At 38.7% G+C, this 19,787-nt stretch overlaps 2 protein-coding genes across 8 annotated transcripts in view; one reads left to right on the forward strand and one right to left on the reverse strand.

The window, feature by feature from the left end:
- The window catches only part of LOC122689685 (probable ATP-dependent RNA helicase DDX4), a 727,334-nt gene that overhangs the window by 469,247 nt on the left and 238,300 nt on the right, over nucleotides 1-19,787 (reverse strand). The window lies entirely within an intron of this gene.
- LOC122689687 (probable ATP-dependent RNA helicase DDX4) overlaps nucleotides 1-19,787 on the forward strand; it is a 437,080-nt gene that overhangs the window by 358,341 nt on the left and 58,952 nt on the right. For 2 of the 5 annotated variants that reach the window (XM_043896328.1, XM_043896329.1), the window contains exons 1-3: nucleotides 5,589-8,001; nucleotides 9,045-9,121; nucleotides 16,999-17,059. The exons of the other annotated variants lie outside the window; for them this stretch is intronic. In XM_043896328.1, the coding sequence (XP_043752263.1) occupies nucleotides 9,050-9,121; nucleotides 16,999-17,059 (133 nt within the window). In that variant the 5' untranslated portion in view covers nucleotides 5,589-8,001; nucleotides 9,045-9,049. Of the gene's footprint in view, nucleotides 1-5,588; nucleotides 8,002-9,044; nucleotides 9,122-16,998; nucleotides 17,060-19,787 lie in introns of those variants that run through there. 5 annotated transcript variants of the gene reach the window in all.

The raw sequence follows: 19,787 nt of genomic DNA on the forward strand, positions 1-19,787 counted from the left end.
GAGGTTACTGATATTTCTCCTGGCAATCTTGATTCCAGCTCGTGCTTCATCCAGCCCAGCATTTCTCATGATGTACTCTGCACAGAAGTTAAATAAGCAGGGTGACAATATACAGCTTTGATGAACTCCTTTCCAAATTTGGAACCAGCCCATTGTTCCATGATTGGTTCTATCTGTTGCTTCTTTACCTGCATACAGATTTCTCAGGAGGCAGGTCAGGTGGTCTGGTATCCCCAACTCTTTAAGAATTTTACAGAGTGATCCACACAGTCAAAAGTTTTGGTATGGTCAATAAAGCAGAAACAGATATTTTTTTCTGGAACTCTCTTGCTTTTTCGATGATCCAGCAGATTTTGGCAATTTGATCTCTGGTTCCTTTGCCTTTTCTAAATCCAGGTTGAACATCTGGAAATTCTCTGTTCACATACTGTTGAAGCACGACTTGGAGAATTTTGAGCATTGCTTTGCTAGCATGTGAGATGAGTGCAATTGTGTGGTAGTTTGAACATTCATTGGCGTTGCCTTTCTTTGGGATTGGAATGAAAACTGATCTTTTCCAGTCCTGTGGCCACTGCTGAGTTTTCCAAATTTGCAGGCATATTGAGTGCAGCACTTTCACTGCATCATCTTTTAGGATTTGAAATAGCTCAACTGAATTCCATCACCTCCACTAGCTTTGTGCATAGTGATGCTTTCTAAGGCTCACTTGTCTTCACATTTCCGGATGACTGGCTTGAGGTGAGTGATCACACCATTGTGGTTATGTGTGTCATGAAGATCTTTTTGGTATCGTTCTGTGTATTCTTGCCACCTCTTCTTAATATCTCGCTTCTGTTAGGTCCATACTGTTTCTGTCCTTTATCGTGCCCATCTTTGCATGAAATGTTCCCTTGGTATCTCTGATTTTCTTGAAGAGATCTCTAATCTTTCCCATTCTATTGTTTTCCTCTATTTCTTGGCATTGATCACTGAGGAAGGCTTTCTTATTTCTCTTGGCTATTCTTTGGAACTCTGCGTTCAAATGTGTGTATCTATCTTTTCTTCCTTTTCCTTTTGCCTCTCTTATTTACTCAGCTATTTGTAAGGCCTCGTCAGACAACCATTTTGCCTTTTTTGCATTTCTTTTTCTTGGGGATGGTCTTGATCATGGCCTCCTGTACAGTGTTCTTCCATAGTTCTTCAGGCACTCTGTCTATCAGATCTAGGCCCTTGAATGATGTGTCATTTCCACTGTATAATCTTAAGAGATATGATTTAGATCATACCTGAATCATGTAGTGGTTTCCCCTACTTTCTTCAATTTAAGTGTGAATATTACCTTAGGGAGTTCATGATCTGAGCCACAGTCAACTCCTGGTCTTGTTTTTGCTGAGTGTATACAGCTTCTTCATCTTCAGCTGCAAAGAATATTATCAGTCTGATTTCAATATTGACCATCTGGTGATGTTCATGAGTAGAGTTGTCTCTTGTGTTGTTCGAAGAGGGTGTTTGCTATGACCAGTGAGTTCCCTTGACAAAACTCTGTTAGCCTTTGCCCTGCTTCATTTTGTACTCCAAGGCTAAATTTGCCTGTTACTTCAGGTATCTCTTGTCTTCCCACTTTTGCATGCCAGTCCCCTATGATGAAAAGGACATCTTTTTTGGTGTTAGTTCTCGAAGGTCCTGGAGATCATCATAGAACCGTTCAACTTCAGCTTCTTTGGCATTAGTGGTTGGGACATAGATTACTGTGATATTGAATGGTTTGCCTTGGAAACAAACAGAAATCATTCTGTCATGTTTGAGACTGCACCCAAGTACTGCATTTTGGACTCTTTGGTTGACTATGAGGGCTACTCCATTTCTTCTAAGGGATTCATGCCCACAGTAGTAGATATAATGGTCATCTCAATTTAATTCTCCCATTCTGGTCCATTTTAGTTCACTGATTCCTAAAATGTCAGTGTTCATTCTTGCCATCTCCTGTATGGCCAGTTCCAATTTACTTTGACTCATGAACCTAACACTCCAGATTCCTATGCAATATTGTTCCTTATAGCATCAGACTTTACTTCCATCACCAATCACATCCACAACTGGGCATTGTTTTTGCTTTGTCTCTGTCTCTTCATTCTGTCTGAAGTTATTTTTCCACTGCTCTCCAGTAGCATATTGGGCACCTACCAACCTGGGGAGTTCATCTTTCAGTGTCCTGCCTTTCTGCCTTTTCATACTATTCATGGGGTTCTTAAGGCAAGAATACTGAAGTGGTTTGCCATTCCCTTCTCCAGTTAACCACGTTTTTTCATGATCCACCAACTTAGGTGGCCCTACACAGCATGGCTAAATGTTTCATTGAGTTAGACAATGCTGTGATCCATGTGATCAGTTTGGTTAGTTTTCTGTGATTGTGGCTTTGATTCTGTCTGCCCTCTAATGGATAAGGATAAGAGGCTTGTGGAAGCTTCCTGATGGGAGTGGAAGCTTCCACGTGCCTATTGGCCATCTATATGTCTTTTTTGGAGAAACGTCTGTTTAGATCTTCTGCCCATTTTTTGGATTGGGTTGTTTGTTTCTCTGCTATTGAGCTACATTAGCTGTTTTAATATTTTGGAAGTAAAGTCCTTGTTGGTTGCATTGTTTGCAAATATTTTCTCCCAGTCCATAGGTTCTCTTTCTGAACTTTGTTTATAGTTTCCTTTGTTGTGCAAAAGCTTATAAGTTTGATTAGGTTCCATTTGTTTATTTTTGTTTTATTTCTTTTGCCTTGGGAGAGTGACCCTAGAAAACACTCATGCAGTTTATTTTAGAGAATGTTTTGCCTGTATTCTCTTCTAGGAGTTTCATGTAGCATGCCTATATGTAAGTCTTTAAAACACTTTGAATTTATTTTTGCATATAGTGAGAGAATATTCTAACTTCATTGTTACATGTGCCTGTCCAGCTTTCCCGGCACCACTTGCTGAAGAGACTGTCCTTTCTCCATTTTATTTTCATTCCATTGTACTTACCTCCTTTGTTGACAATTGACTGACCAGAGGTGGGTTTATTTCTTGGGTCTCTATTCTAATCCATTTATCCATATGTCTGTTTTTCTGCCAGTAACATTTTGTTTTGATTATCACAGTTTTGTAGTATTGTCTGAAGTCTGGGAGGGTTGTAACTTAGTTCTTTTTCCTCATGTTTGCTTTGGCAATACTGGGTCTTTCATGGTTCCATCCACCTGAGTGGTTTTAAACTCTTATGTTTACTAATTGGCAGAACTGGGACTTTTTCCTTCTAGAAAAAACTATGAGGGTGGAATGGAAAACTATGTTCACTCCAGATTTAGTACGTCTGGCAAAAGAACTCCATTATACTCTAGATGTTGCGTGAAAGGAACACTGCCAAAATGTTTAATCTTTAACTCCAGTAAATGACGGCTCCTAAATATGATCAAAACCTGCTTAGGGTCTCAGTTCAGTTCAGTAGCTTAGTCTTGTTTGACTCTTTGTGACCCCATGGACCGCAGCACCCCAGGCCTCCCTGTCCATCACCAATTCCTGGAGTTTACCCAAACTCATGTCCACTGAGTCGGTGATGCCATCCAACCATCTCATTCTCTGTCGTCCCCTTATCCTCCTGCCTTCAGTCTTCCCCAGCATCAAGGTCTTTTCCAATGAGTCAGTTCAAGGATGTATATTGTCATCCTGCTTATTTAACTTCTGTGCAGAGTACATCATGCGCAATGCCAGGTTGGATGACTCATAAACTGGAACCAAGATTGCATGGAGAAATATCAACAACCTCAGATATGCAGATGGTACCACTCTAATAGCAAAAAGTGAAGAGGAACTAAAGAACTTCTTGAGGAGGGTGAAAGAAGAGAGTGAGAAGGCTGGCTTGAGATGCAACATTCAAAAAACAAAGATCACGGCATCTGTTCCCGTCACTTCATGGCAAATAGATGGGGAAAGGACATTATATTGATACTGAGCCACCAAGAAAACCCCTGGTCACTTCTTTGAGTCTCATATTTTTATGTGACTCCTGTATGTATGAAATTAAAATTGTTTTTCTCCTTTTGTTTAATGTCAGTTTAATTATTGGGACAGCCAAAAAGGCTACAAAGGAAGAAGGGAAAATTTTTCTGCCCCTTCAACTACATGGGTGGATGTTTCAGTCTGCTATTGAGGGATTTTTGACTTATTTCTCATTAACTTTTAGTTCTGCAGTTAATAACTTTGTGGAAACAGTGACAGACTTTATTTTGGGGGGCTCCAAGATCACCTAAGATGGTGAATGCAGCCATGAAGTTAAAAGACGCTTGCTCCTTGGAAGAAAAATTATGACAAACCTAGACAGTGTATTAAAAAGCAGAGACATTACTTTGCTGACAAAAGTCCGTCTAGTCAAAGCTATGGTTTTTCCAGTAGTCATGTATGGATGTGAGAGTTGGACCATAAAGAAGCTGAATGCCAAAGAATTGATGCTTTTGGATTGTGGTGTTGGAGAAGACTTTTGAGAGTCCCTTGGGCTTCAAGGAGATCGAACCAGTCAATCCTAAATGAAATCAATTCTGAATATTCATTAGAAGGACTGATGCTGAACTGAGGCTCCAATACTTTGGCCCCCTGACATGAAGAGCTGACTCATTAGAAAAAACCCTGATGCTGGGAAAGATGGAAGGCAAGAGGAAAAGGGGATGACAGAGGATGTGATGGTTGGATGGCATCATTGACTCAGTGGACATGAGTTTGAGCAAGCTCCAGGAGATGGTGAAGGACAGGGAAGCCTGGCGTGCAGCAGTCCAAGGGGTTGCCGAGTTGGACACAATTGAGCAACTGAACAACAGAGTTGTCCTTTTATATTTTTGTTAGTGTATCTTTGAAATAAATTCTAGAAGTAGGATTACAGGATCCAAGGATAAATGCACATGTGATTTTGCTAGATGTTGTCAAATTCCCTTCCTTCAAGGTTTAGGCCATGGAACATCCCCAACAGTGATAAAAGAGGGTGCCTGTTACCTCGAAGCTTCCCTAACAGAGTTCATTATCAACATATGCACTGATGAATGTGTCTAATATATACTAAGATATTAAATAAACACACTAAAATGACTATCAAAATGAAAATTGTCTGAGTTGCCTAAAATCAGTGGTATGAGTACCATACATTCATAAACACTGCCTTAGCCATTACTTGAAAAACTCAGATATTTTGGCCTCTCTGGACCCTGCTTGGTATGCTGAAAACCCCTGTCCAAGTTGCTTTCTTCCTTAGATGTTGCACAAGTACGAGATGTCCTGTCTGAGACATTATAACCCATTCCACCTTGTTTTTGTGTTGATTTATAGGGCTCCAACCTGCAGTATTTAATTTTTTTAGCCTGTTGTATGGTTATGTGCATAATAAAAGATTCTCAAATATTTGTAATCCTTAAAGATGAACATCTAATTCTCCCCCACCTGAGGTAATCCATTTTTATACTGTTTGTTGTTGTTCAGTCAGGAAGTTGTGTCTGACTCTTGTGACCCCGCAGACTGTAGCCCACCAGGCTCCTCTGTCCATGGGACTTCCCGGGCAAGAGTACTGGAGTGGGTTGCCATTTCCTTCTCCAGGAAGTCTTTGGACCCAGGGATTGAACTCATGTCTCCTGCATTGGGAAACAGGTTCTTTACCACTGAACCACCAGGGAAGCCCCATGTACTACTGGTAGATTAAAAGAATTTTTAATAGCCTTGACATGGTGCAAGGCACAGTACACATCAACTAAAAAAATCATTACTTGAATAATGTGGAGAGAATGCTAGGAACATAAAATCTAAAATATTAGTCATCTTTACATGTATTACTTTGAACTAACTACATTGATTCCAAACTGAGAGACAGCTTTGAGGAAACTCTTGTCCTACCTTATTAAAGAAGGATTTAGGAAATTCGGAGAAACATTATATAAGCTTTCCAGGGAATCTTTTGAGATAAGAATGTTAAGGTTTAAATTCCATTGGTCATTGCCATTCTTGTCACTAGAATGTTCCTTGAGAAGCTAATTTTACCTGAAACATTTAGCATAATACCTGACATATAGTAGGTGTTCATTTAAAGCCTATCTAACTAATGAATGAATCCCTGCCTTTTCCATACATTGTGATTTATTACCACCAGTAACTTAGGATCTGTTAGTGAGAACAAGAAAATAGAATATACTGGCTTCATTTTCTTGGGACACCCATTAACGAGCAAGTGTTTGCTAAACCGTGGGCTTGTCTTTTTTCACTGTTTACGTTCAATTTTTGAATTGCATGATTTTTATCCATTGTTTATCCTTTACTCAGTACAGAACTTTAGTTCTCATCAGAATGCACTTTTTCTTAAACAGGAACTCTCAAGGATTATATTGAGTGTTTCATAAAGAACTATTTCATTGCAGTACCTGAAAGCACAAAAATTTCTTCTCTCGTACAGTTAACAGCAGAGAATGTTTGCCAAATGTTTTAAAAAAATATGCTCATTTTAGAAAATATTTCCAAGCTTTCTATTCCTAAAATAAAAATATCTAGTTGGTTATCATTCTATCTACACAATTTCATATCTTGTTTTTTTTACCTGATACATATTTTCCCACAACATAAAAATTTTTGAAAGAACATTCAATTCAAAGTGAGTAAAAATACGTCAGAGGACCCTGTGTACAAATTCAGAGCATCAGAAAGAGTGTTGGTAGCTCTCCCCCATACATATACGATTGAAAGTATAAGATGCCTCAAGAGTATGATGTAAAAATTTTGTTTAAAATAGAAATTATTAAAAATGAAAAAATAAAATTAAAAATATATTCTGATTTCACTTTTGTTCAATGTAATCTTTTAAACATAATTCACCTTGATAATAGTCTGACAAAGTTTGATGCTAACTAAATAAATATTTTTAAGGATTCAAAGAAAATAAGTATTTTTAATTAAAGAGATCAATAATGATGGTTCAAGAGCTGGAAAGTGTAAAGTGTTCCATAAAGTACCTCAGCCTCTATGCCTGAGTGTCAGACTGTGTTGGGACTTACATTTCTGAACTATTCAGGGATTTATTAAAAGATTCAGAGCATGGAAAATGATGAAAATAAAGCCAAAAATAAAAATGGTATTTTTCAAGCGGCCTGTTATGCCTTTTGGAGGGATGGGAAAATACGGAAAGATTTCCCTGACTTTTTGTGGGACAGAACAAACACTAACTGGTTGACGAGTGTAAGTACCGAAATGACCTTCGGACACCCTTAGGTTTGGCCAGTAAGTGGGGATATAAACAGGTGGGTCACAAATCTAACGAACGACCTTCACCAGCACAATTTACTTCTTCCTTCTGGATCAGAGAGTGTCTCCTTCCCAAAGAATTCGACCTCTAGCTCTGTAAGACAAGTTACTGACTTCACAGCCTCCTAGGTATCGGCGTGACAGTCTCATCCTTCGGTCTGGGAAGAAAAAGAAATACCCCACCACCCCGAGCCTCAGCCATACTTTGAGGTGCCTGGAAACCCCCTGGATGTGAAGCAAGCGCCTGAGAAATAGAGGCCAACTGCCAGGGACTGCAGTAGGCAAAAAAGGAGAGAAAGTTTAAAGAGGTAGGTAGGAGGACGTTTTAATTCCTCTTCTATTTTTAACTTTGACTTGCAGCGCTTACATAGGAAAATTCTATAGTCTCTCGAGATAGAGGACCCCGCAGAAAAATCCAGAGAAAGTGACCCACGGTCAGCCTTGTATCCCCAGGCCTAATGGGCCACTCTGTCCAGAACATAATGGGTCAGCTGATTGCGGCCTTGAACGCGAACACATACGGTAGGAGAAGCAGGAGATGGGGGCGGGACGACATTGCTGCCTGACGCTGATTGGCTGATGGAGCTCGTCGCCTGGTGTCATTTGTTGTTGGATCGGCGCACCAGACGCAGTCTGCGTCGTGCACGTGACGACGCAGTCTGCGTCGTGCACGTGCAGCCGTTTAAGTCGCGTCAGCGCCGGTGAGGACTCCGGGAGAGCAAGTTGCAGAGAGGTGAGTGGGCTGCCGGCTCTTTTCCCAGTACGGGTTTCATCCCAATGCTCTGGGCTTCCTAGTTGTAGCTGGACTTCGGGCCAAGTGAAGAACGGTTGGGGTGGGCAGGGGTTTGAAGCCGTCCTTTGGGGTCTTTCTGCTTCCTGCCGGAGGGTCCAGTAGCACGGTGCGTGTCCGAAGTCTGGGGTTGAGGCCTGCAGGAAAGGCGAAGGAGCATTTTTGACCACATGGTAGTACACCATCTGTGTTGAGAGAAAAAGACTCTCTAAACATGGATGGTTGTAGAACTATTCGTGTATACACCCTCTTTGGCGAAACTGGTTGTTTGTGGGAGACATTTGGGCCACCTAATCACCCCTTCCTTCCCTGCCAAACTTCAAGGCCTTGATCCCTGGTCACTCCCCCCCACCCCTGCAAAGAAACTAAATAAACCCCACACAAAACGTCGTACCCAGTTTTGAAGGGAGAAACCTGGAGTAGTATCTGAAAAATTTCCCCTCCCCCTTAATATTCACTAAGACGCATTGGGAACCCTTCGGTGAGAAAATAAATTCTGTCAACAGATTTTGGGGAAACGCCTGAACTCCACTGGGACATGGTGATTGCTAGAGTGATTAGATAAGTGGTTCAACTAATTTTTAAAGATAAAAAATTGAAAGTCGCTCAGTCGTGTCCGACTCTTTGTGACGCCATGGACTATACAGTCCATGGAATTCTTCAGGCCAGAACACTGGAGTGGGTAGCCATTCCCGTCTCCAGGGGATCTTCCCAACCCAGGGATTGAATCCATGTCTCCCGCATTGCAGCCGGATTCTTTACCGTCTGAGCCAGAAGGATGAATATAAATGGTATCTCTCGGTAAGAAACAAAACTTTAATTGGCCTTTTTGCAAAAACTTTTGGGGAGGATCAAGAGTTAATGGTGTAGCTTGGAGGTATATGTGTGAAATGATGATTTATGCTTTTAAAGGTAAAATTCTGATCTCTGATTCTGACTGAGCCTAAATGTGCATGTTTGTATTTCTATAAAAACTGAACTGGAAGCCGCCATGGGAGATGAAGATTGGGAAGCAGAACTAATCAACCCTCATGTGTCTTCCTATGTTCCTGTATTTGAGAAGGTAATAAAATTTAAAGTTTGTAGTTATTGAATGCTACAGATTTTATCAGAGTTGAAAATCTCTGTGGTGAGAAAGTTCATCTGTAGTGAGAAGCATGCTGTGCTTCTCCATGTGATTGTTATTAACTGTCTTATAGGGAATGATGAAGCATGCTAAGCCTCAAATAGAAGAAAACAGTCTGACATAATTTAATAATTAAAACCTAAAACGGGTATAATATTCTTAGCAACTTAATTTAAATCTCAGTGATTTAGAACTTACTGTGGGTGAAAGCAAGCTTGTGTTAATGTGGTTGAATGTCTCTAAGATACAGTTGTATATAGAAAATGGAAAAATAAAATTCGTTTTTGGGTGGCAGTTTGAATTCTGAAATTTGGTTTTATATAAGCAGGGCTCTCAAGATGAAAACATTAGGTTGATTCAGATGGTAACATCCGTTTGATCTTCAGATGTACAAATCTGCAGATCTTTTTCCTCAATAGCTTTTGAAGAGTTACACTGAAATTTACCTGAGGGGATTATGGAGTGGGTTTTTGGATTTTAGTTTTGACTTTAAGATGGTGAAGAAAGCCTACTTTGGAAGACAGTGTATTTAATGGATTGCTTTTACATAAGTTTTATCTACTTGAAAATGTCTCCAAAAGTCAATTTGTTTTCCTCTTAGGATTTCCAGTTTGTATTTATGTTAGTCAGTTCTGCCACTTTCTATTTCAAGTGATGTCTTAATAGAAATTCTTAATTTACCCCAAAACATAAAATTTAATTCTTTGTCTTTCTTGAATTTGGCCTGTTTGCATATAAACTTTAGATTAAAATACCTAAGGTTGTTAATCTGAATTTATCATGTTTCTTGCTTTGGGACTTTTTTTAGAAATAACTTCTTTGTATGTTATCTTTTTATAGTCTTCTTTATGTTACAATATCATAAGAATATTGTAAGACCAAAAGAGGACAAATATTACCTATAGTCTCGCTCACTAGCACAAATGCTCTGTTGAGGTTTTAGTCAATTTTCTTCTATATTTCCCAAACACATTTTTCCATGGATTCTAATGATTGTATGTAATAGTAATTTTTGATTTCAGTTTTTTCACTCTTCAGCACTAGCTATTCCATATTACTAACTTCCTAAAAATAATTTCATATGGGTGTGTGGTACTTAATGGACTAGAACTACCAAAGCATAATTGATTTTCTTTTGGTAGAAATTAAAGTGTTATCTTTGCACTGTAGTATTGTCATGAATAGCTACAGTTTATTGTTTAATTTGGGAGTATTTTTTTCAAAAATGGAATTACTTGGTCAAATAATTTTCTATGGTTCTTTTCTTCCCAGGTTCTTGGTAGATTAGTTGTAATACACAGTTTAACTCATAGGTACAGATGTTCTTCCACTTGAACTTGTCTAATTTTTACTTTTTCTTACTATGAGATTTTGTTTTAACTAAGTATTATTCAAATGGTATACTGCACTGTAGAATGTTGTGCATGGTTATTGCAAAGGGGGTCTGAAATTGAGGATGGTCAACTGTCAGGCTTCCAGGTTTACCTTTTGGGAGTCTTTGTGCTATTCAGTAACATACTTTGTTTCTCAATGCTGGTCGTACTGATTGAATATTAATTAATATTAATGTTAATGTTAATATTCAATTACATTGTTAACATTAGTTAATAATACTGTTAATGTTAATATTAATATTAATGTTAACATTTCTACCTTACGATTCTTAGTACATATCTGTGTGGGGCCAATTTGTAGTAAACTTTTTGCATTTGTCCACAACTTAACACCTGGTGCTAGGTGTGCAGTTAGTAGTTTGACCTACTTAACTTGAAGGAACATGATGCATTCAGTGACTTTGTTCGCTTATCTTCGTTGAATAAGATGTGTAGAAGCTAAGGATGAACACATGACATTTTTATGTAGGAGAAATCTGAGGTCTTCAGCCCGTTTTCTTTTAAAGGCACCATTTGATTGGTTGTTGTAATTGGATTTCTGTTTCAAGAAGCAACTGGGCTTCCCTTTTGTGCAATTTGTATTGGCTCTGAGATCATCTTGGATTGGTAATAATATCTGTGATCAGCCTTTTCTTAATTTAAAAAATCGGAAGTATAGTTGATTTACAATGTTGTGTTTCTGCTGTACAGCAAAATAGGTCAGTTATACATATACATATATTCATTCTTTTTTATCTTCTATTCTTATATAGGTCTTTACAAAGTATTGAATAGAATTCCCTGTGCTATGCAGGAGGTTCTTATTATGTGATAAGCCTTTTCTGAATGCTTCTAAGGATCCTTTGGAGATTTAGTATTAACACAGGCTTATATAATTTTGAAATAACAAGTTGCTTTTCTGGTAGTTTTTAGAACTTCCCAGTGCTAGTTTTTGAAGTGAGTGTACTATGTGGGGATAGAATAATAAAAAATGTGAGGTTGAGAAATATTTGGTAATCTAGCAGTTACAGTAGTCCAGAAATGGTTCAGTTCAGTTCAGTTCCTCAGTCGTGTCCGACTCTTTGAGACCTCATGAATCGCAGCACACCAGGCCTCCCTGTCCATCACAAACTCCTGGAGTTTACTCAAACTCATGCCCATTGAGTCAGTGATGCCATCCAGCCATCTCATCCTCTGTCGTACCCTTCTCCTGCCCCCAATGCCTGCCAGCATCAGGGTCTTTTCCAACGAGTCAACTCTTCGCATGAGGTGGCCAAAGTATTGGAGCTTCAACTTCAGCATCAGTCCTTCCAATGAACACCCAGGACTTATCTCCTTTAGGATGGACTGGTTGGATCTCCTTGCAATCCAAGGGACTCTCAAGAGTCTTCTCCAACACCATAGTTCAAAAGCACCAATTTTTCAGCGCTCAGTTTTCTTCACAGTCCGACTCTCACATCCATACATGACCACTGGAAAAACCATAGCCTTGACCAGATGGACCTTTGTTGGCAAAGTAATGTCTCTGCTTTTTAATATGCTATCTAGTTTGGTCATAACTTCCCTTCCAAGGAGTAAGCGTCTTTTAATTTCATGGCTGCAGTCGCCATCTGTTAGGCGTTTGCATATTGTGCGCACGCTTGTTGGGGTGAGAGATGAAATGAATGAGCGTGATGACTGTAACAGGATACTGGGTTTGCTTGCTAGTTGTAATATTTCATATTAAACCACTGATGAGTATACACACTCGTCTCTTCTGTCTGAACTTTTTTCCTTTTTTCTGGCATATTTCAGAAGGCATATATACTCTTGTGATTAAAGTGGAAACTGCTTAAGATAATTAGTCCATCCACAATTATTATTTTGAAATTTATAGTATTTGAAATAATGTTAAGTTTTAAAATTTCTAAATTGGTTCACTTGGATGTGTAAAGAGGTTATAAATGTTTTATAGCTAAGTGTTCTAAAAATAGGTAATGTTAAGACCTAAGACTCATTCCACATGTTTTTTTGAGCCTTATTAAATGCTGGAGCTAGTGGTAAACATGATAGATAAGGGGCTTGCTGGCATGGATGTTGTATTTTACTGGAAGAGACAGAATAAGCACATTAAAAATCATATACTAATAGTGAAAATTCTTAAATAATAATAGTAATAAAATAATCAGGAAACTCTCTGTGTGTGAGGGAGAGAGGGAGAAGAAGATTGGTATGGGTAGATTTAGATCAGGTGGAAAGGAAGATATTCCTTGAGACTATGACTCATGAGCCGGAGACCTGAAAGAGTCCCAGTAACACATGACGTGCAGAGATCTGAAGAGAGAACAAACTTAGGGTATCAGGACAACTGGAAGAAGTACAATGTGTTAGTTTCCTATAGATGCTATAATAAATTATCACAAACTAGATGGCTTACAGTAACAGAAAAATTTCTCTTACAGTTCTGGAGGCCAGAAGTTAGAAACCATGGTCTCAGCAGTGCTGTTTTCCTTCAGTAGGCTCTTGGAGAGAATCCATGCTTCTTCCAACTTCTGGTGGTTATAGGCAGCCTTGGCTTGTGGCTGCATCTCTTTCTGTTGTCTTCACTGGGCCTTCTCTGTGTTTGTGTTAATACCCTTGGCCTTTCATAAGGACACTTGTGATGACATTTAGGGCCCACTTAGATGATCCAGGGTAATCTCCTCATTTCAAAATTCTTAGTTATATCGGCCAGAACTGCTTTTTCTTCAAATAATACAACACATTTTTCAGAAATTAGGGCTTGATATCATTGAGTGGACGTTATTCAATCTACTGTAGCTGCTGCTGCTGTTAAGTTGCTTCAGTCGTGTCCAATTCTGTGTGACCCCATGCACAGCAGCCCTCCAGGCTCCCCTGTCCCTGGGATTCTCCAGCCAAGAATACTGGAGTAGGTTGCCATTTCCTACTCCAGTACCTGAAAGTGAAAAGTGAAAGTGAAGTGGCTCAGTTATGTCTGACTCCTAGCAACACCATGGACTGCAGCCTACCAGGCTCCTACATCCATGGGATTTTCCAGGCAAGAGTACTGGAGTGGGTTCCATTGCCTTCTCTGCTACTATAGCTAGTATAGAGCTATTTCATATCCTAAAAGATGATGCTGTGAAAGTGCTGCACTCAATATGTCAGCAAATTTGGAAAACTCAGCAGTGACCACAGGTCTGCAAAAGGTCAGTTTTCATTTCATTCCCAAAGAAAGGCAATGCCAAAGAATTTTCGAACTACCACACAGTTGCACTCATCTCATGCTCTAGCAGAGTAATGCTCAGAATTCTCAAAGCTAGGCTTCAACAGGAACCGAGAACTTCCAGATGTTCAAGCTGGTTTTAGAAAAGGCAGAGGAACCAGAGATCAAATTGCCAACATCCATTGGAGCATATCAAAAGCAAGAGAGTTCCAAAAATTACCTATTTCTGCTTCATTGACTACGCTAAAGATTTTAACTGTGTGGATCACTACAAACTGTGTTAAATTCTTAAAGAGATGGGAATACCAGACCACCTGACCTGCCTCCTGAGAGACCTGTATGCAAGGCCAGAAGCAACAGTTAGGACTGGACATGAAACAATGGACTGGTTCCAAATTGGGAAAGGAGTACGTCAAGGCTGTATATTGTCACTCTGCTTATATAACTTATATGTGGAGTACATCATGTGAAATGCCAGGATGAATGTAGCACAAGCTGGAATCGAAATTCCCGGGAGAAATACCAATAATCTCAGATATGCAGATGATACCAGCCCTATGGCCGAAAGCGAAAGAGGAACTAAAGAGCCTCTTGATGAAAGTGAATGAGGAGGGTAAAAAAGCTGGCTTAAAATTCAGCATTCAAAAAGCAAAGATCGTGGCATCCGGTCTCAGCACTTTATGGCAAATAGATGGGGAAACAATGGAAACAGTGAGAGACTATTTTCTTGGGTTCTAGAATCACTGCAGATGGTGATTGCAGCCATGAAATTAAAAGATGCTTGCTCCTTGGGAGAAAAGCTATGACCAACCTAGACAGCATATTAAAAAGTGGAGACATTACTTTGTCAACAAAGGGCCATCTAGACAAAGCTATGGTTTTTTGAATAGTCATACATGGATGTGAGTGTTGGACCGTAAAGAAGGCTGAGTGCAAAGGATTGATCCTTTTGAACTGAGATGTTGGAGAAGACTCTTGAGAGTTCCTTGGACTGCTAGGAGATCAAACCTGTCAATCCTAAAGGAAATCAATCCTGAATATTCATCGGAAGGACTGTTACTAAAGCTCCAATACTTTGGCTACCTGATTCAAAGAGCTGACTCATTAGAAAATACCCTGATACTGGGAAAGACTGATGGCAGGAGGAGAAAGGGATGACAGAGGATGAGATGGTTGGATGGCATCATGTGACTCGATGGACATGACTTTGAACAACCTCTGAGAGATGGTAAAGGACAGGGATGCCTGTCGTGATGCAGTGCATGAGTCGCGAAGAGTCAGACATGACTGAGTGGCTGAGCAACAACACATTTCTAGCATGGCTAAACTATAGTAAGATAAAGCAACATTTGTAGAAAGTGAAATCTGAGGAGGAAAGAGAAAAGGAAGAGAGGGAGAGGGCCCTCACGATAGAAGTGGGCATAGAGTTGATAGAACTAGATGGCCTGGATATGGGGAATGCAAGAGAGAATGATGCTAAGTTTTTATATTGAAGCAAGTAGATGGATGATGGTGCTCATTACTGAAATGGGAAATATGTGGAAGATGAACCAATTTGGGAGGGAAAAAATCAAGAATTCTGTATTTGCAGTGTTGAATTTCAGATGCCTAAGCAAAGATTTAAGTAAGGATACTAGTCATTAGTTGTTGCTTAGGAGAGGGATCAGAGCTGTAGGTACAAATCTGGAATTTATCTGTTTTAATAGGATTTAAATCTGTGAGAGTGGAGTGGGTAAAGTTGGATGGAATAAAACAGACTTAGAGGGCTCTGCCATGAACTGTGGGGCACTTTGATTTTAAAGGTACATTAGCTGGGGAGCTGGCAAGGGAGACTGTGGAGGGAGTGGCCATGGGGCAAGAGGAAAACCTGGGAAGGATGTGTTCCCTATGCCAGAGAAGCAAGTAGATAGTCTGTTGTTTCAAATGCTGCTGAGAGCTCTGGCAGGATGAAGCTTAAAAGTAGTAATTTTATTACATAATATGCTTACTATAAGCTTTTTCAGTGCAGAGGTGAGGATGGAGGCTAGCAAGAGTAGCTTGAAGGAAATATGGAATGTGAGAAAACAGAGGCAGCAAATGTAGACAAATTTTTTTGCCTATAACAGAGCAGAGAAATGGTACAGTAGCTGGAAGGGAATATGAAGTTACTTTATTATTAAGGTTATGAAAACTATTAAGGATTTTTATGATGAAAGATGAATTCTATTGACTTTTTTTTTTTTCAAAATTTGCCTTAGAATGTGTGTGGGATGTTAAATTCCGTCTTCTGAAGATTGTTTGGTAACAATAATTTTTCAGTTGTTTGGTGCCAGAGTGTTTCATTACTTTTTATCAGTTATATGAAGCTGAATGTTATAACACTTATAAAACTAGCCTCTTTGGGGGCTCTATTCGTCCAGTAGTATTTTGGATACTAGAAAAGAGAAAAAAAAGTCTTCAGTGTTTCACTTTAAATAGGGAAAGCTGGATTAATGTTCTTGTTTGTCTTATCATCTACGGTAATCATAAATTGGAACATTTTACTGTAGCAGTTATCAAAATCCCAAGCCATTTCAAAGATTTTATCATATGTTTTTAGTAAGTTAGAAAAATAACTGAATGTCTTTTGAGCTTTATAAAGGTAGTTTTTAACAGTCAGTGTCTTTTGTGAAAGAAATTTTGGAGCATAAGTATTACCTGACGATGTTAATACCTACCTTGGTATACTCCCTCCAGCTTTAGGTTTGTTTAAAGAAACTGATTTGACAAAAATATTGTGATTTTTCTAATTCAGCCAGTTAATTGAAGTGTTATCTGTAAATTTGAGATCACTTTTTGTGCTTCAGTTATTGAATTTGATTTTGAAGAATTTCAGAGCTCTGTTCAAAAGTTTTGCCTTTAGTATTGGAAACTTGTTTGAGAGGAAGCAGCCTGTTACATACCTAGATGAATTGAGGATGGCTTTTTTCCAATAAAACTTTATTTATAAAAACTGGTAGCCCACCAGATTTGGCTTGTGGCTATAGTTTGCTGACTATTGTTTTAAGTGATATATTAGTATGCTATACATACAATTTTAAAGTGAAGGTGTTTTAGAGTAGTAAATAAAAGAACATGCAGTGACCCAGGAAATCTTACATTCTTTAACTATTTTGTTTTGGACAAAAAAAGTTGTTAAAACTTTCTAGTATTTATGAGATAGATTACTCATTGTTATTATTCAAAGTATAAAACTGGTGTTTTCTTTTTTCTTACAGGATAGGTATTCTTCTGGAGCAAATGGAGACACTTTTAACAGGACTCTGGCTTCATCATCAGGTATGTGTTAAAGCAAAAATGCAGAGCTGTTTTTAGGTTAAGGGCTTCATCCACTGGATGAGAAGCAGACTAATAGATACCTTGTCAAAGATGTTTTTGAAATTTTCTAGTGAGACGTTTTGGCTTGAATATTTTGGGTTTGGCGCCTCTTACAATTAAAGGAAGGGAGAGAAGAGAGAGTGTAATGTTAGAGTGTATCCTTCGATTTAGTGGGTTTGCTGTAAAACCTTTGCCCAGCCTCCAAGTTGCATGTTTGGCTTTCAGGCTGCTATGGGAATTGTCAGGATTCCTGATACAAGGCAGTAGGAGAGTAGACTCAGGTGTTGAAGCAGGTTACAGTGATGGTGACCTGTCAGGATAGCAACTATTTAAACCAAACTCATACCAAATTAATGCCCATAAATCCCTGGCATTCCTATACACTAACAATGAGAAAATAGATATAAGAATTAAGGAAACAACCCTATTCACCATTACATCAAAAAGAATAAAATACTTAGGAATAATTCTACCTCAAGAAACAAAAGACCTATATTTAGAAAACTGTAAAACACAGATGAAAGAAATCAAAAGATGACACAAATAGATGGAGAAATATACCATGGTCATGGATTGGAAGAATCAACATAGTGAAAATGAGTATATTACACAATGGAATCTATAGATTCAATGCAATCTCTATCAAGCTACCAATATCATTTTTCACAGAACTTAAACAAATAATTCCACAATTTGTGTGGAAGCACAAAAAACCTCGAATAGCCAAAGCATCTTGAGAACGAAGAATGGAACTGGAGGAATCAACCTGCCTGACTTCAGACTATACTATAAAGCTACAGTCATCAAGACAGAATGGTACTGGCATAAAAACCGAAATATAGATCAGTGGAAAAAAATAGAAAACCCAGAGATAAATCCACGCACCTATGGACACCTTATCTTTGGCAAAGGGGGCAAAAATACGCAATGGAGAAAAGACAATCTTATTAACAGGTGATGCTGGGAAAACTGGTCAACCACTTGTAAAAGAATGAAACTAGAACACTTTCTAACACCATACAAAAAATTAAACTCAAATTAAATTAAAGATGTAAATGTAAAATCAGAAACTATAAAACTCCTAGAGGAAAATATAGGCAGAACACTCTGACATAAATCACAACAGGATCCTCTATGATCCACCTCCCAGAGTAATGGAAATAAAAGCAAAAAAAACAAAGTGGGACCTAATTAAACTTAAAAGTTTTTGCACAACAAAGTAAACTATAGTAAGTTGAAAAGACAGCTTTCAGAATTGGAGAAAATAATAGCAAACAAAGCAACTTTCAATCTCAAAAAACCCACAAGGAGCTCATGCAGCCCAATACCAGAAAAATAAACAACTCAGTCAAAAAATGGGCCAAAGAACTAAACAGACATTTCTTCAAAGAAGACATACAGATGGCTAACAAACACATGAAAAGATGCTCAATATCACTTATCATCAGAGAAATGCAAATCAAAACCACAATGAGGTACCATCTCACGCTGGTCAGAATGGCGGCTATCAAAAAGTCTACAAACAATAAATGCTGGAGGTGTGTAGAAAAGGGACCCCTCTTACACTGTTGGTGAGAATGCAAACTATTATAGCCACCATGGCAAACAGTGTGGAGATTCCTTAAAAAACTGAAAATAGAACTGCCATATGACCCAGCAGTCCCACTGCTGGGCACACACACTGAGGAAACCAGAATTGAAAGAGACACATGTACCCCAGTGTTCATTGTAGCACTGTTTACAGTCGCTAGGACATGGAATCAACCTAGGTGTCTGTCTGCATATGAATGGATGAGAAACTTGTGGTACATATACACTGTGGAATATTACTCAGCTATAAAAGAACATATTTGAGTCAGCTCTAACGAGGTGGATGAGACTGGAACCTATTATACAGAGTGAAGTAAGTCAGAAAGAAAACACACCAATAACAATTTATTAGCGCATATATATGTTGGAAATTAGAAAAATGGTAACAGTGACCCTATATGCGAGACGGCAAAAGAGACACAGATATAAAGTACAGGCTTTTGAACTCTTGGGAGAAGGTGAGGATGGGATGATTTTAGAGAATAGCTTTGAAACATGTATATTACCATATGTGAAATAGATGACCAGTCTTAAGTTCGATGCTTGAAACAGGGCACTCAAAGCTGGTGCACTGGGACAATCCAGAGAATTTGGATGGGGAGGTAGGTGGGAGGACGGTTTGGAACAGCCTTGTTCCAAACAAGGAACACCTGTGGCTGTACACAGGTACAGCTATATACACCCATGGCTTGTACACCCGTGGCTGATTCATGTCAATATATGGCAAAACCCACCACAATATTGTAATTAACCTCCAATTAAATAAATTAATTAAAAAGTAAAATATTTAAAAAAAGATAATATGAGCTTCTTTGGGATCTGAAAACTAACTTAGGGAGGTCCTTGGCAAATAAGAGAAAGAAATCAAGATAAGGGAGCTGTTGTTTTCCCCCTGTCACTTGTCTCTATCTTGTTTGCCTACATTTTTTATAAAGCTGAGAAGGTAGGTGGAAGTGGTAGGACCTGGGCTAGAAAATTAAACTCATGACAGTAGCCTTTGAGTTTGTTGAAGTTCACAGCAGGCTAATATGTGACTTCTAGTATTTTTTCAATTAAAAAATACATATAACAACAAAATTTACTGTATTAACCAAAGAGT

The sequence above is a fragment of the Cervus elaphus genome, chromosome X, assembly GCF_910594005.1.
Source record: "Cervus elaphus chromosome X, mCerEla1.1, whole genome shotgun sequence".
In the NCBI taxonomy this organism is placed as follows: domain Eukaryota; kingdom Metazoa; phylum Chordata; class Mammalia; order Artiodactyla; family Cervidae; genus Cervus; species Cervus elaphus.